This window comes from Phascolarctos cinereus, unplaced genomic scaffold, assembly GCF_003287225.1.
Source record: "Phascolarctos cinereus isolate Bilbo 61053 unplaced genomic scaffold, phaCin_HiC Scaffold_4;HRSCAF=312, whole genome shotgun sequence".
NCBI classification, from domain to species: Eukaryota; Metazoa; Chordata; class Mammalia; order Diprotodontia; family Phascolarctidae; genus Phascolarctos; species Phascolarctos cinereus.
In genome coordinates this window covers 89646345-89663584 of record NW_027555847.1, presented here as the reverse complement: position 1 = coordinate 89663584, position 17240 = coordinate 89646345, and the positions used below count along the sequence as shown (strand labels likewise).

Sequence of the window (17240 nt, the reverse complement as noted above, 5' to 3'; positions counted from 1 at the left end):
TTCATATCCTTTGACTGTTTTTGTTTTTAATTTGGAGGAGGGATAGGAGAGTTGAGGACCAGTGACAGTAATCCCCCCTCCCACAAAAAAAAGGGAAAAAAAAGAGTCAATGAAAAATTTTAAAGAAAACATACAGTAGAAGAGAAGGAGGTTTGAAAGAGACAAAAAGGACATCTTTGAAACTAACCTGTTGGATTTATTATATATTTTTAAAAAAGAAATAAGCTGGACATATGGAGTTTCTGGGTTTTATATACATATTTTCCTGTTCTTTGTATGCAGAAATGTTTGTGTTTCTTGGTCTTTATCATGTTCAGAATAACAAAAAAAAATTTCAAAACAATGGAGGGTTTCTATTTATTGGGGAGAGAGTTGGAAGGGAATAGAGCTGGAAATGATAGTGGTGAAAAGAAGAAGAAAGAAAAGAGTGTCAATGGACATTAAAAATAGATGTAAGAGGGGAGAGGGATATTCAGAAGGAGGAAAAGACAAGCAGGGCAACTTGGATATTATCTTGTTAAATGTAATATCTGCTTAAAAAACTACATGCAACAGTTCACAGTTTCGTATGCAATCCTCTTTTTCTCTTTCTTAATTTCATAATAAAAAATAAAAACTTAAATTAGAAGAAAAACATCAGAATAACCAGGAGAATATGTTCCACAATTACCGCCTAATTGTGGGGCTTAACCTTCTTGTGTCATGGATCCCTTTGGCAATTTGGTGAAGCCTATGGATCCCTTCTTGGAATAATAATAATAATAATAATAATAATAATAATAATAATAGTAATGACAATGAACAACTAGCATTTATCTAGTGCTTTAAGGTTGGCAAGGCCCTTTACAAGCATATTAAATACATAAATAGGATATGTAGGATGACAAAGGAAACCAATTATATTGAAATAGTTATCAAAATATTAAAAAGCAAACAAGTACATGGAGCTCCGGTTAAGAAACCCTGAAATAAAGGAAAATATTGCTGAAAGACTTAAGAATTCTGATCAATGCAGAGGTTAATCATGACTTCAGAGGTATGGTTGCAAAGCAAGTCTCTTGCTTCTCAGCAGAGAAATGAGGGGCCAGAGGAATGGAATGAGGATTGCTTTTTTTGGATATGACTGATGTGTTGGTGGGGATGGGGGGAAAGGGAAGGGAAGACTCATTGGGAAGTAATAATGATGGGGGTGGAAAGGGGAAGCAATAAAATATTGCAAAGGCAATTTGCTGGAGTAGGGGGAAGAATTTGGAATTGAAAATGAATTTTTTTTTTAAAAAAAGAAAAGGAGGTTTGCATGATTTCATTTGATCCTCACAACAACCCTGTGAGCTAGAATAACACTATGGGTGTTATTCTGCTTTACTCTTAACTCTCTTACTTCTCTGCCTTTGCTCAAGCCCTTTTATTATACCTGCAACACCCTCCCTTCTGAGCACTTTTGGGATAACCTCTGTTGTGAGAAGAGTGGCCCCTCTGGGGTAACAGATGGCTGGCTTGGCATAGCCTTGGCCCTAGAGCTTTCAACAGATGCTTCTACTGCTAGGGCTTGATCTGAGAATGGGTGGCATATCACGGAATCACACAGTCTTAGAGCTGGAAGGAACCCAGGAGGGCATCTAATCCAAACCACATCTGAGCAGGAATTCTCCTCTACATCTTTTCTGACAAGTAGCCATTCAGCTTTCACTTGAAAATTCTTGTTCAATTGTTTCAGTCACGTCCAGCTCTTTATGACTCCATTTGGGTTTTCTTAGCAGAGGTGCTGGGGCAGTTTGCCATTTCCTCCTTCAGCTCATCTAGCAGATGAGGAAACTGAGGCAAACAGGGTTAAGTGACTTGCCCAGGGTCACACAGCTACTAAGTGTCTGAGGCCAGATTTGATAAGTCTTCCTGATTCTAGGACTGTCACTCTATCTACTATACTACCTAGCTGCCCACTTGAAAGATGGAGGATGGGAATTATGGGGAACTCTATTTATGAGGCAGTCCACTCTATTTTTGATAATTCTCATCATGAGGAAGTTATAAGTTTATGAAATCTGCCTTCCAAGAACCTCATCTCATTGCTCCTGGTTCTGTCCCTCTGGGACCAAGCAAAATAAGTCTAATCTCTCCTCCCTGTAAAGGCCATTCAAATATTTGAAGAAACTTCCCAGGAGAACCAAACCAACACTGGCAGTCAAAGGGCAGTGATGAGGCTATTGGCAGGTAAACCTGGCAGAGTCTCTCAAGAAGCCTCAGCAAAGAGGCTGGAAACTAATGGCTCAGGCATTGAACACTGGCCAGCTGTGCCCCTCACAAGCCAAAGCCATAGCATTGTGGGGAAAATCAAAGGCAGAGGTATAGAACATGTCTGGAGGAAGGCATGACAAAGAGGGAGGTAATATTTCCCAAAGGACACCATTAAATTTTTTAAAAGTTAGTATTTTTACTATGTTACCCCAAAAATTATATCTATATAGGACCATATGGCTTTGAACTTGAAAAGGAGTCTAGTAATAATAATTTTGTTGTTGAGTCGTTTTTCAGTTGTGTTTGACTCTTCATGATACCATTTGGGATTTTCTTGGCAAAGATACTGGAGTGGTTTCCTGTTTCCTTTTCAAACTCATTTTACAGATGAGAAACTGAGGCAAACAGGGTTAAGTGACTTGCAAAGAGTCACACAGCTGGGAAGTGTTTGAGATCAGATCTGAATTCAAGAAGATGAATCTTCCTGACTCCAGTCCTTGTGGTCTCTGCTCTACTACTAATAATAGCAGGCATTAATATGGTGCTTTATAATATTTGTTATCTCACTTAGTTCTCACAACTGCTCTGTGAAGTAGGCACAGAAAGTATTATTGTCCCAGTTTTATAGATGAGGAGCCTGAGGCTCAGATAAGGTTAAGCCTTTGGTCAAACAACTAATAAGTGGCAGAAATGGGATCTGAACCCAGGTTTTCTTCCCTCCAGGTTCAGCATTCAATCCACTGTGCCATGTAAGGAAACAGGCTCAGAGAGGCCAAGCTTATGTAATAAGCGGCAGAGTTGGGGCTTGAGCCCGGGTCTTTTGATTCCCAATCTATTTTCTTTTTCTATCCCACAACTGATCAGAAATGGAGGTAGACTGGTCGCTTAGTGAAGGTTAGGGAGAACAGATTGACAACCTGGGCATCCATGATATATAGTCTCCATGATATATTTAAAGAAACAAAGGGAGACTCTCATGGTGTTGGGTGGATCCTTTAGGAAGGATTTATGAAAAGGCATGGATAAGAATTGTATAGTTTGAGAAAATATGGAAGGACTAAAATGGGGCCAAATGGAGGGAGCAAGCATGGCAGTAACATTAGACATCTATAGTATAAATACCTTGAGTGGCATTTTAAAAAAAGGGCAACCATCTGTACAGAGATAATTATAGCAGCATTATTTATCATTGCAAAAAACTGGAAACAACCCAGATGCACAACAACACAGGGGTGACTGAATAAACTGTGGCAGGTACATCAGTGTAATAGAATTATATTTAAAGCAATTAGGATGGTTTAATTTGAGGAATAAAAATAAATATGGAAAGGCCTACATGAAATAAGTAAGTACATGCTTAATTACCTCTATTGGTGTTTAAAGGTAAGTTTATAATGCATTTTAAAATACTTCAAAAAGAAAGAAAAGAACAACAAAACATTAAAAAATACACAGAAGAAAGTTGAAGGAAGTTTACAAGGGGACATGGACTAGTAGGGAAGTGTTGGTACTATTATATTTTTCCCACTTAATAGTATTTTTTAATTTAGTTTTTATTTTTATTTTAGTTAGTTTTTTTATTTGGTATTTATTTTTTATTTATTTATTTTAGTTTTTTTATTTTGTTTTTTTTTTACATGTAAAGATAGTTTTCAACATTCACTTGTATAAGATTTTGAGTTCCAAGTTTTTTTCTCCCTCCCTCCTTCCCCTTCCCCCTCCCAAAGACAGCAAGCAATCTGCTATAGGCTATACATGTACAATCATATTAAACATATTTACACATTAGGTACTATTGTATTAAGCTTATGTCCTTAAGTGAAAACACATGCTGGACTTCATGGATATTCATGGTTTCTTATATGAATCTTGTTTTTTCTGTTCTTTGAATATGAAAATGTCCAAGTTTGTAGCATTTTTAAAGTTACAGTAAAAAAGAAAGCTGTTTTTTTAAAAAACACTTTTTTTTTTTGGCTAGGCAATGGGGTTAAGTGACTTGCCCAGGGTCACACAGTAAGTGTTATGTGTCTGAGGCCAGATTTGAACTCAGGTCCTTCTGGATCCAGGGCCGGTGCTCTATCCACTGTGTCACCTAGTTGCCCCAAAAAGAAAGTTTTAAAAAGAAAAAAAAATTTGATTTCAGTACTTTGAGGATCACTGGCATCAGTGCTTTTCCCATGGACATGGATTACTGCCTCATCATGCCTGAAGAGACATTTTTCCTAAACTGCTCCAGTCAAATTTGCTAATGGCCAACCTTCTGGCGATGAGCCTCTCTGTGCTTGGCTGGTCTGGTCCTTAAACACTGGCAAACCCAGAGTCAAATCCTTTCTAGGTTGGTAGAAGATCCCTGATTTGGCACTCTACTCCAATACCCTTTAGGGAGGCATCAGAGGGGGACATTAGTGGGGAAAAAAGAATGTAAAATGAAAGAATAGTGTGCTTCCTTTCAAAGCTCATTCACATCCATTTTGTCCTCATGACGGTTCTGTGAGTAGGAAAGGACAATGTTAGCACCATGGTCAGGGGTTAGAGGAAATGTAGGAACAGTGAGCTGAGTCAGTACAACAGCACTGAGAAGCTAGCAGCTGATCTGATCTGCCTTTATGGATGTACAGATGAAGAGTGAAGGGGAGAGATGTAAGGAGGGGGTGAGACCGGAGCCTACTGCTGGAAGTAATTGATTAACAGAGGTAGGTCAGCGGATAGAGGACTAGGACTGGAGTGAGGAAGACCTAAGTTTAAATCTGGCCTCAGACACTTATTGGCTGTGACCCTGGGCCAGTCACTTAATTTAACCCCTTTTTGCCTCAGTTTTCTTAACTGTAAAATGGAGATTGTAATAGCGTGTGACTCCCAGGGCTGTTGTGAGGATCAAATGAGACAATATTTGTAAAACGCTTAGCACAGTGCCTGGCATGTAGTAGGCACTTACATGATTGTTTCCTTCCTGCTACTATATAACCTTGTGAGAGATCCATTTAAAGGCATTTTATTTTTTAATTAAATATCTTTTAATTTGAAAAAGACTATTTTCTCTCTTCCCACTCCCACATGGAAAAGGAAAACTCTTGTAACAAAGATGCGTAGTCGATCAAGACAAATCCGTACGCCAATCATGTCCAAAAACGTCTGCATATTAAAGTCCATCACCCATCAGGAGGTACTTAGTAGCATATTTCATAATGAGTCCTCTTGAATTATTTGTCTTTGCATTGGTGAGAATTCTTAAGTCTTTCAGCGAGATTTGTCTTGATAATATCATTGGATGAATTGTTCTCCTGGTTTGGTCACTTCATTCTTCATCAGTTCTTACAAGTTTTCCCAGGATTCTCTGACATCATCTCTTTTATTACATACTCAGAAGGATTTTTCTAACCCCATTCCAAGATTAATCATTACAATCATTGCAACTGGATGAACTGAGGAAACTGAAACCCAGAGAAGTTCAGTCATTCAATCAAAGCTAGTTCGTGGCAGGAGCAGAATCTGCCCCTCAGTCTCCTTAACTACTAAGTCATGGTGTTGTTCACTGCCCTCACGCTGCCTCTTGAGGAGAAAGAATCTGAGGTGGAGGAAAGATGTCAGGCTTAGACATTACGGGAACCTAGAGTATCCTTGCTGACAGACGATGGCAAGGGGCCAAACTATGGCACTCCAAACACCCGTGATTCTTCAAAGTTTCACATGCTTTATGTTTTGAAGTAAGCACAAAGAAAAAGATGTCGCTAACACTAAGGTACTATTGGTGCTGCTGTGAAAGTCAATTTGGAATCATACTTAAAAAAAAAATCACACACTTGCCTATACCTTTTGACCCAATATTACTGTTGGTAAGCATTAAGCTCAAGCAGGTCAAAGTCAGAGGGAAAGTTCCCCTCTAAACAAAGATATCTATAACATCACTTTTTGCCATAGTCAAGAACTAGAAGGAATGTGAAAGGTGTGAAGCAGTGTTCTCACTAAGTTCAGCGTCAATAAGGGGACCCCCTCCCCCAGGATGAGGGGAGCACTACGTTACCCAGAAAGGGACAAACTAGCTCAGGTAGGAAACAGAGCAGTCAAAACTCTTGCGCTCATCAGTAACAGGCTCAGGTCAACTAGTAGCCCTTGCATTTCCAGGCTGGGTGAGATAGATAAACCCAGACTTAAAAAAACCCCATAAAGCAATATTATGATTTGAAAGTGCTTTTTATAACACACACAAAGGCAGCCTAAGTAGGATTGGATTATAGGATCACACATGTAGAGTTGGAAGGGAACTGTGAGTCAATCTAGCCTGATCCTCTCCTTTTTGCAGGAAAGGAAGTTGAAGCCCAGATGGTTATCTATAATCTCTCTTCCCACCCTCTCTGTGCTGTGCCAAACTAATCTTCCTTAAGCAGGGATTCAGTCATATCCCTCCTCTTGCTCAAAAACCTCACTGAGTGACAGAAAGACCAGGTCTGAATAACCTGAGTGATCTTTCTCCCAATCATGGGAGCTTGAGGGTTAAGATATGCACTTTCTTTAATCAAAATATATTCAACAGGTGTGTGTAATCTCCAGTACTAGGGAGGCTGAGGCTGCTGGATCTCTTGAGCTCAGAGTTCTGAGTTGCAGCAGGGCTAAAATCTGACATTAATATGGGTGTGGGGTGGGAGTGGGAGGTTGCCTAGGGAGGGATGAACTGGATGAGGTTGGAATTGGAGCACACCAACCAGTGGAGGGATGTGGCCTGTGAGTGGCTGCTGAAGTTACTGAACTCTCAAGCCTGGGACAGCTTGAAAGATCCAGCCTCAAAAAAGCCCAAACCAAACCAAACCAAACATATTCAATAACTCCAGGTAAAAGCAATCAACAAAACCATAATAGCAGTAATCAATATCTATCAGTCTAGCTATATACAGATATCTATCCAATATCTTTATCCATCTGTCTGTCTGATAATTCATAAGGGAGTCCCCTGGGTTCTTAGGAGCTCCCCTCCAGAGTCCTAGAGCTGGTATTTAATATTCATTGCCCGAAGGACCTACAGCTGGGTCCCAGATCAATCCACCTGTGCTGTCGTTCCGTCATGTTCAGCTCTTTGTGATTCCGTGGACCGCAGCAGGCCAATACTGTCTATGGGGTTTTCATGGCAAAGATACTAGAGTGGTTTGTCATTTCCTTCTCCAGTGGACTAGGGCAAACAGAGGTTAAGTGCCTTGCCCAAGGTCACACAGCTAGTGTTTAAGGTCGGATTTGAACTCAGGTCTTCCTGAGCTCCCTAGTTGCCTCACCAATCCACCTATTGGCAAAGCTAACTTAAACTGCTCCAGGTCTTCTCTAGTCTTGGCTCACAACGGCCCTGATTAGTGTTGTGGGACTGAGGGGGTTAACTCAAGCCAGCAGTTACATTAGTGTCCTGGATTACCACCCTATTTCTTTTTTAACTTCTCTGGACCTGAGTTTTCTCATTTGAAATATGAAAGATTGGACTACATTATCTGTAGGGCTTTTTGCTACTCTGAATTAGAATGCAAACTTCTTTGCCCGACTTTCAAAGCCCTCTACCATCTGTTGCTATCCCAGCTTTTACTCATAATTCCCCCCCCCTACACACTCTATACTGTAGCCAAATTGGATGTGCCCTGTGCTGTCCCACCTCTTTGTTTCCTGACAGTGTTCCCCAGGCTTCCAATATCTTCCCTCTCCTTACTTTGTAGAATTCCTACCAATCTTTGAAGGCCTCATTTAAATGTGACCTTCTCTATGAAGTTTTCCTCGATACCACAGAACTGCCTTCTCTTGACTTGGACTTCCCTAGGTTTATACCTTTCTAATAGACATAATGTCACAGAATCAGTTTAGAATTGAAGGGATCTTAGATGTCATCTAGTCTTATTGGATAGATGAGGAGGTTGTGACATGAAGATCACATAGGCAGTGAAAGGCAGAGCTAGAACTTGAGCTCAGGTCCTCATTTTCCATATGCGGCATTTTTTCCACTCCACTGCACTTTATATCATGTATTATTGCATTTCATAGTTATGCACTGGTGTTTTATACTCCTAGGGGAATGTAAGTTCTGGGAAAGGATGGTGTTTTAGTTGACCTTTGTAGGCACCCAGTGCAGATATAGTACTTTGCACACATCAGGCACTTGTTAGTTGAATGCATGAATTAACGTAATGGCCAGCATCCTCTATTTCAGCCTTTGTAACTAGGTTTGTTCTGCTATGAGGCCCATGTGGCCAATTTCTTGTTGCGCTTGCTTGGCTTCCTCTCATTTCTTTAGTTTTTTCCTATAAGGAGGGCACCAGGCCAAATATTATCAGATTAATCTTTTTATTGTAACAGCACCTTGGATTTATGAACACAAGGTCCCTTCCCAGGGCAGTTCAAAATTTTCAACACTAGTATCTCATTAAGGCCCGTAGTGAAAAACATCAATAGAAAAGCCAAGCAACTTCCCGTCCATATTTAGTGCGTTGTTCAGAGTAATGCTTTTTGTTCACCAAAAAAGGTAAGGGGTGTCTTGGCAGCTCTAATAATCTACCGGAGCCTAGAGAGTGCTTCTCAGTTTTAGAAAATGCAAGCAGCTCAGGGTGTGGACAGAGTCATGGCAGCTGGGTAGGAATTTGGGGGGGGGGTCTTCCCTGAGGATACTTAGGTCATAATAGATGAGTGTAGCATGGTTTCATCTAAAGAACACTGGACTAGGTGCCAAAGGACACGAGTCCTGATCCCACTCTACCATTAGTTGACCATGTAGCCTTGGACAACTCCCACTGGGCTTCTATTCTCTCCTCTGCAAAGCTCTTTTTTGCTTACATCCAGTCTTCTTTCCACTTTGCCATATTTCGAGGTGTCATCTGCAAGATGAGGGTGTTAACTGATCTCTAAGGTTTCTTTCAGCACTAGATGCCTGTAAGATTCTCTTTAGATGATAAAATCATAGAATAACCCCTTCATGTGACAGAAGAATCATCTTCTCTCCCATCAAGTTACTTATTTTTTCTAGGATGGAAGAGGGATGGGAATGTGCTAAGCCCTGGACTGGGTTTGAGTGAAAGTGAGAGAGTTAGGTGGTGGAAATGTCAGGGAAAAAAGAAAAGGCTTTAAAAAAGAAATCTGTAAGCAGTCTACTGGAGAACATAAAATCATTCTCAAAAGCTCATAAATGCTGTTTTGTTGTTGTTGAGTCACTGTCTTTATACTAACCTTTTGGGAGCCCCTCAGTTCTAGTATGGCTTGTAATAGAAAATCAGTTCTCAAAAATTCACTCCCTGAGCTCCACCCAGGGGTCTCCAGGGATATGCAAAGCTTCACAATCAGAAAACCCTGAGGCCACTCAGGTGGTTCTTCTGCTCCAGAAAGCCTCTTAAGTTTACACTGTTTGAATGCAAGAAACAAAGACCTCTTGGGAACTAGAATGCTTTCATTAAATTACTTCCACTATTTTAATTGACAACATCTATCTTTTTATGTCAAAAAAGTTATTTCATCAGTATAGATCCTTTCTGCTGATGCAGATAATTTCCTCTATTATACTTAGAAGAGGGCTTTCTGAGCTGATGTTACTAAAAAATCCCACCACCCCTCTACCCCTGGGTGTTGAGCCTCTCCAAACCCAGCTAGGCTGAACACAGTTAATCACTGCAATCGTTCCAGCTGGTCAGACTAGCCAGAGCTTGGGTTCCTCTGATAGAGCCTTTGAGAAGGCAGGTCACTTGTACTCCAAAAAAAGAGACTAGAAGACTTTAATCAACATACAGCAAATACAGGGTATATGGCTATAAGAGCTTAAAATGGCCCTAAGACTTTTGGGACACCCTATCTAGTGCTTGAAAACTACATTGCCTTAAAACAAAACCAATTATCAGATACTCAGATTAGATTCTTCCTACCTACTCCAGTTAGATCTTCCTGTGACCACAAAGAGCAGTCCAGAGCATTCCTAGCCAGAATCACTAAAATCTATGTCTGGGGACTTATCAATAACTATGACACATTTCAGTATGGTAGGTATGGCTACCAACACTAGTTTTAGGAATGCAGCCAAGACTCAACCTCTTGAAGCTTGTCTTATTTCTGGGGTGGGGGGTGGGAAACGATCATACTTGTTTCAGCCCACACTGGGAGAAATATATTTTTCACACTTAACACACTAGAGAAACAGGTCACAATTTTTTAGCTATCTGAATGGAATGTTTATTGCAAACAAGGTTCCACACATCCCAACAGCCTTCAATCTCAGACAAGTGTTATTTCGCTGAGATTTTTAAGAAGACAAAGACTTTCAGAGAACCATAACTTTAATAAACAATTGCTGGGAACAATTACATCCGTATGTACACACATAACAGGGTACTCCCAGAAGTGCCATGCCTGCTGTCGCCACTCAGCCTCCTTTATGCCAACAGCCCAAGAAGTAAGCTCTGAAAAGGTATCCTGATGGGTTTTCCTCCACTAAAGACAGTAGTTCAGAAAAATGATGTGCTGGGTGACAACTACTTAGAGGGATGTGCTGAGTAATGAAAAGTGACATTTAACATCCAGTTGCTCTTAATATTTTGCTTGAACCCTTCGCCCTTGAAAACAGGCTTGAAGTACTGTTTCCCAGGTGCAACTTCAACAACGGCATTGGCAAAGGTCACGGCTCCATTTATCTGAAGGGACAAATACTCACAATATGGCAAAAAGCAAGGACTAATCAATCAGTCCACTGTTTTGGGAGCATTTGCTGGGCTAGCATCTGCGATGGTAGCCAAATAAATGAGATTTCTGTGCAATACATGCTGGTACCTATGGAAGAAAAATCCATAAGCTAAATCACAGGGCAGAAAGTAGGAGTTAGCTCCTAGAATACATCACACAATAAAAAATAAAGTTCATAACACTGAGGAAAAGACACACTGGAGCTATCCCGTCACACATGGGAGCTGCAGATGGAGGTGACTTGGATCTCCTTTAAAGGGAAGGTGCAGCTGGCACAGGGAAGAGTAGACAGAGCCTCAGATACCACCTAGTCCAAGTCCTTCATTTTACAGAGTTGAAACAAACCCAGAGAAGGGAGGTGACTGGCTCAGCATCACACAGCTACTTAGAACGCCTCTCTCTCCTCAGCAGGTTCTGAGTTCAGGTTTTTGTCTAAGAAATGCAACTGGTGAAGCAATTTTATTTAAGTCACTCACACAAACTGGGATGGGCTTACTGAGGTGGCTGGTCAGGCACACTAAGAATTCATTCGTTGAAGGGACACTGGATTTGGAGTCAGAGGACATGGAATACTGAGTGATATAAAAAAGAATGGGTTGGCCTGGATGATCTCTAAGATCTCATCTAACACTAAATCTATGATCCTATGAGATCTATGATCCTACAAGTGGCTCCTACTTCCCTGCCTTCCTAGGAGTGTCTGATAAGACCTAAAGGCAACTTACTGTGTGCACTCTGCAGCCCGCCCCTTGTTCTGGTACTCCACGATGCATCGTATCAGCTGGTCATTTTCCTCCAGCAACTGAAAGACATGAGAATCACTGCATATATATGGGGAACTCGATTTCATTCAACGAACAGCGATTGACCACCTACTGTGTGCAGGTGCTGGGAGAGATTTAAAAAAAAACACAAAAACTGACACTTGAGGAGTACTGTTTATAAGAAGTTCACTGGTCTGGATAAAGATAACTAATCCAAGTTACAAAAAGATTAAATGTTTAGGAGAGGTCAAGAAGAGTGGCTAAATAGCATTGGGATTGAATTTGGAAGACTCAGGTTCAAATTTCACACCTGCTCTTTAAGACCTCTGTGACCCTGGGCAAAGTCACTGACCTCTGACCGTGTTTTCATCCATCTAAAGTGAAGCTGGACTAGATATCTCCAAGATCCTGTCTAGCTCTAAATCCTATGATCCTCTAAAAGGCATATCATTTGGACTGAATTTAGCAAAAGAAAGAGTTTTCGGCTGGTGTGGTGGCAATGCCTTCGTGCAGAACCCCAGGTGGCCTGCTTTATTCTTTAACTGGATCTCACAGCCATGCTCCAATCAGGACACTGACTTGACAGCCTTTTAAAAAGTAGGTTTCTAGGGGCAGCTAGGTGGCTCAGTGAATAGAGCTCTGGCCTTGGAGTCAGAAGGACCTCAGTTCAAATCCAGCCTCAGACACTTAACACTTACTAGCTGTGTGACCTTGGGCAAGTCAACCCCAACTGCCTAAACAACAAAAAAACAACCCCCCCAAAAAAAAGTAGGTTTCTATGGTCTTTAAACCTTTTGAACTTCCTCTCCAGCATGTTGGCTTTGCAGCCATTTAGGGTTTGCTTAGCAGGATCCCTCTTGGTCAAGTTGCCAAAGAGGCTCATTTCTAGTCGTCTTTTTTTTTTTCTTCCTGGCTTTACTATGGCAGGGGTCTCCAGGTAGCTCTCCCTGACCTGTCTTCACACTTACACTGGAAGTTCTGATCCCTGGACTTCAGTGAATGGCAACCAGCTGGGGCCGCCCTTTGTAGAATCATAAAGCCAGAAAGGCCTTTAGAGACTGTCTCCTCCAGCCCTCTCCTATTAAAGATGAGGATATTGAGTCCCAGTGCTTTGCCCAAGGGTCACAAAGGTAGAAAATGTGGTGGGGCTGGGATTCAGTAAGTTCTCTGCTTACAAATTCAGCATGCTTTCCATTGCATCCACTATGCTTCCCTTCATCAACAAGATGCGTTTTAACAAATACGTACTATGTTTAGAGTCTTGTGAATCCCCTAATGGACCTGCTCCCTGTTCTCCAAGAAGCCTCTGGTATATGGATGTGAGAAAATGAAGACAAACCGAGGCTATCAAACATGGCTATTGGGCTAATAACTGTAGACAGAGCTAACGAGATACCACAACTTAGAACCAATGATGTTCAGAACAGTGCCAGTGGGCCTTCAGTATCCCCTTGGCTGCCCCAAGTATTTGGGACCTATGCATTTCTTTTGCTAATGTCAGTCTCATTTCTCCACAGGGCTTTAAGTTCATGGGGGCAGGGTCTGAGCAGGAATTCAGACCTGGGGCAAATGAGCCAAATATATCATAAAAAGGAGGGAAATGGAGCACAGGCGATTGACTAAAACCCTATGTACGAACTGTGTTGCCCCTTCACCCCAGATAAGAGCTGTATCCTCATGAACTCAGTCTAACAGGAGAGACAAGACACAAACATAGATAATTATGTCACCCAGTACTAGAAGAAAAATGCAGTTAAGGAATTGAAAGTGGTCTGAGTTCTGAGACGGTTATTAGGACAGGAGAGGAAGGAAGGAGAGAAAGCTTCCTGGAAGAGGTGGCATTTGAGTTGGACTTTACAGAAGAGATGGAAATTCTACAGTTTTAGAAGAGGTAGGACAGGAGGCCGTTCCCAGGCTTGAGAACAAGTGGAAGCAGGAGAACACAAGAGATATTTGAGAAGCAATGCTGTTGTTTTGCTGGAGCCGAGCACCTGGAGAAGACGGGAGTAAGAGGAATGAAGCCCCCAAGGTTCTCCATCCTACAAGCAGTCACTAAATGTTGCCACCCCTAACTCGCCCCACGCCCACCACCCTGCTCGAGCCCCGGACCCCAGGACTAATGTGCAATAGCAGTCTGCGGCCACACGCAGCTCCCCCGACTCGAGATCCGCGTCAGTCCTCTGCTCCCCTCCCCGCTAATACAGTAAACGACCACCTGGTGGGCACTGGAAAGCCCCCCGCCGGGCCGGTGCTGCCTTTCGGCCTCATTGCACAGGACCCGTGCATGCCCTCCCAGGCCTCGGCGTCCCCCCACCCCGCCCCAGAACCACTCGGTCCCTTCAAGGCTCTGCTCAAGAGCCCCGGACCCAGGAAGAATATCCCCTCAACCTGCCCGCCTTCCCCCAGCTGCCCAGGGCTTTAAAAGCCCAGAAGGGCACGGAGACTTTTGGGACACGCCCTCTGCAGGACAGTAAGCTCCTCAGGGGCGGTTGTTTCCTTATTTTTGGTCTTTTCGCCTGACCTATCACACAGCTTAATAAAGGCTGCCTCGGGGCCCCGGGCTGGATCTACGAAGTCCACGGGGACCCCGACATTTCCAGAGGAGGGGAAGGGTAATTATGGTTGTGAGGGCTGCGGAGAGCGGGAGAGGGGAGGCCGGGCCGGGGGCTGCAGGTCCAGCGGCCCAGACCCAGCTCCAAGGCCCCGGACTCCAGCCGGTGGGGGGGGAGAGCGCCGGAGGAGAGGAAGGGAGCGGCGCCAACGCTCAGCTACTCCAGCTGACGCATGCGCAGGCCTTACCCGTTGGATGGTCTCCTGGTTAACTTCCGCCTTCCCCCTCAGCCGCTCTGGCACAAACGCCACCGACATCCCGGTATCCGAGCGGCGGTCCTCTGGAACTGTCACGCACGCGCGCGCAGGCACGCACGTAAACACAGACGGGCACGCGGACTCTCTTCCGCGCCCTCCTACATGGCTACGTCAAACTCGGGCTCCAACCAACGGTTGCCTACGAGAGAGGGGGAGGTGGGCGGCTCAGGTCGCACGCGGTGCTATTGACGTCACTGAAGCGCTGATTGGTTTTCAGGTGCCGGAGTGGAAAAGGGAGGAGTTGAGAGGCCGAAGCTTGAGGATTGGAGGAGCGCGGAGGGGCGCGTGCGCCCTCCTCTGGCGGAGATGTGTCGTGGTCCTCTGCTGAGGCTTGCAGCGTTCTTTTCTCTTCTCCCCCTAGTCTTTTCTTCTCCAAGCTAAGCATTCCTAATTTTTTTTCGCCTTATCCCCATCTTGAGCACTTTATTGGTTGCGTCCCTAATAATATTTGGCACATGCATCCATTTAAGGTCTGCAAAGCACTTGTCATAACTATTTTTCTCGCACCGATGTTCTTCCTAAAATATCAAATCAGATAATAATTGTAAAATGCTTAGCATATCGCACATAATAGATGCTATATAAATGTCTATTCGCTATTCGCTAAATATGATGCCCAGAACTGAACACAGTGCTCTGGATGTGGTCTAACCAGGGCAGACTGCAGTGCCACCATCTTAGATCTCATTCATCCAGGTCACACTTGTTGACAGTAGGTGTCCCCCAAGGCTCTGTCTGGGATCCTCTTCTCCTATACTTTTTCACTTGTTGATTTCATCAGCATTCATGGATTTAACTATCATCTCTATGCACATGATTTTCAGATCTAACTGTCCAGCCCTAACTTCTCTCCTCATCTACAGTTTCTCATCTCCAGCTGTCAGACTCACAAACTGGATATAAATTCAACATGTCCAAAAATGCAAATTCAATCCGTTCCTCCAAACCCTCTTCTCTCCTTAACTTCCCTATCACTTTTGAGGCTACCATCCTCTCAATTACCCAAGCTTGAAACCTAGGAGTCTTTTCCCAACTCCTTATTCTCACCATCACCATATAAATCACTTGCCTGGTTCTGTCATTTCTACCTTTTTGCAAATGCTTTCTTCTCCCCTCTGACACTTCTACCACCCTAATGCAAGCCCTCATCACCTCATGCCCTGACCACTGCAATAGACTGATGGTTGATCTTCCTCCCTGCTGTGTACTCACCCTACATGTTTCCAAATATAAGAGCCATATCTACTCAAGTTAAGTACTAGAGTATCCTTGTTGAATATCCTTTCCATGGTATAGCTAAAATGAACTTCCTTTTGCTATCTGTTGAATGACCTACGAGTACCTCATTTCATTCCAACATTGAACCTGAACTATCAGGATATCTGCCTAAGTCAGGCCTGCTCCTAACAGCCTGCTTACCCTTTTCCTCACTTCCAATGCCATAATTCTGTGTCTCTAGATCCTGTGCTATCCCCACTAGACCATGTTGCCTTAAGAAGACATAGAGCAGCCTGGGTACAAAACTAGGGGTACAAAGCCAAGTAAACATTACAAATGAAGATGCTGAGGGAAGAATTGATAAGATATGATCATGAACCACAAGTTCAGAAAATCTAATAACAAAGCCATGAATAGATGTGTTACTAGAGTGTTCAAAAGCCATTCCCAAAAAAAAGTCAGCGCTGGGATCATTGCTTAAAGGCAAGTCAGGATTTTGGAATTTGCTCTCAAGTTTTGCCCTGCCCTGCCCTCACCAATCTCTAAGCATTAGTTCAGGCTACCCACATGACCTGCATACAAAATTCTCCTTTGCTGAGCCAGACCTAGGGAGAGATGATCAGAGCTTTGTCCTAGGGCATTGAAATTTAGAAGGTACAACAATTTTAAAAGATTGTACAATTCAAAGATGTATTACATTCCTCAGCAATACAAGGATCCAAGACAATTCTGAAGGACTTATAATTAAAAAAGGCTGTCCACTTCCAGAGAAAGTATTGATGGAGTCTAAATGCAGATTAAAGCATACTTTAAAAAATTTTTGTCTTTATTTTTCTTTACTTTTTTTTTGCAACATGGCTAATATGGAAATTTGTTTTATATGACCACACATATAATTTATATCAAATTGCTTGCTTTCTCAAGGAGGAGAGAGGGAAGGGAGAAAAAGGATTTAGAACTCAAAATTTAAATGAATGTTTAAAATTGTTTTTACATGTAATTGGAAAAAAATATATAAAAATTTAAAACAAAAAATTATTACTTTTATATGTTGACAACATGTATCATAGAAACAATTGTGCTAAATATTAAGTTAGCAAGCACATTAAAATAGGAAGCTATTACATAACAGCATGGTTAATAACCTAAGGGTGAGTTACTATGGTAACTAATTTACTCTCCTGGTCACCTGAATTAGTCTTCATTCTGATAGGGTACTGGGACCCCAATTCCAAGATCATATTTCTCCCTAGCTTCAGAAACACTATATCTGGCAGTTTCCCCCCAGCCCAAGGACAATGTGCATAGCAATTACTCGTGAGTGGGCCCCAACAAGACACTTATGTCTCTCCCTGGTGCAGTTACACAAAGCTGGGTGAGAGAGTGATGGGTTGCTCCCAGCCCTAAGATCATGTCTCTGGAAGCCTCCTTAGTAGATTCCTGTCCTGTGAGAAAATTTTCTCTTGTTGCAGA

General features: G+C 42.6%; 1 protein-coding gene across 1 annotated transcript; it reads right to left on the bottom strand.

The window, feature by feature from the left end:
* Positions 1-10496: 10496 nt before the first annotated feature.
* On the bottom strand, positions 10497-14693 carry SS18L2 (SS18 like 2). Its single transcript, XM_020999210.2, has 3 exons — positions 14481-14693; positions 11643-11719; positions 10497-11004 (listed from the first exon to the last, which is right to left on the bottom strand). Exons 1-3 carry the CDS (start codon positions 14547-14549, stop codon positions 10917-10919), a joined length of 234 nt encoding a protein of 77 aa, XP_020854869.1. The 5' UTR covers positions 14550-14693; the 3' UTR covers positions 10497-10916.
* Positions 14694-17240: the final 2547 nt, after the last annotated feature.

Excerpts from the sequence above, each read along its gene's own strand:
- SS18L2 (XM_020999210.2), bottom strand. The coding sequence starts at position 14,549 with ATGTCGGTGGCGTTTGTGCCAGAGCGGCTGAGGGGGAAGGCGGAAGTT. Across the intron at positions 11,720-14,480 it reads ACCAGGAGACCATCCAACGG|TTGCTGGAGGAAAATGACCA; the intron begins GTAAGGCCTGCG and ends CATGTCTTTCAG. Across the intron at positions 11,005-11,642 it reads CGGGCTGCAGAGTGCACACA|GTACCAGCATGTATTGCACA; the intron begins GTAAGTTGCCTT and ends TTTCTTCCATAG.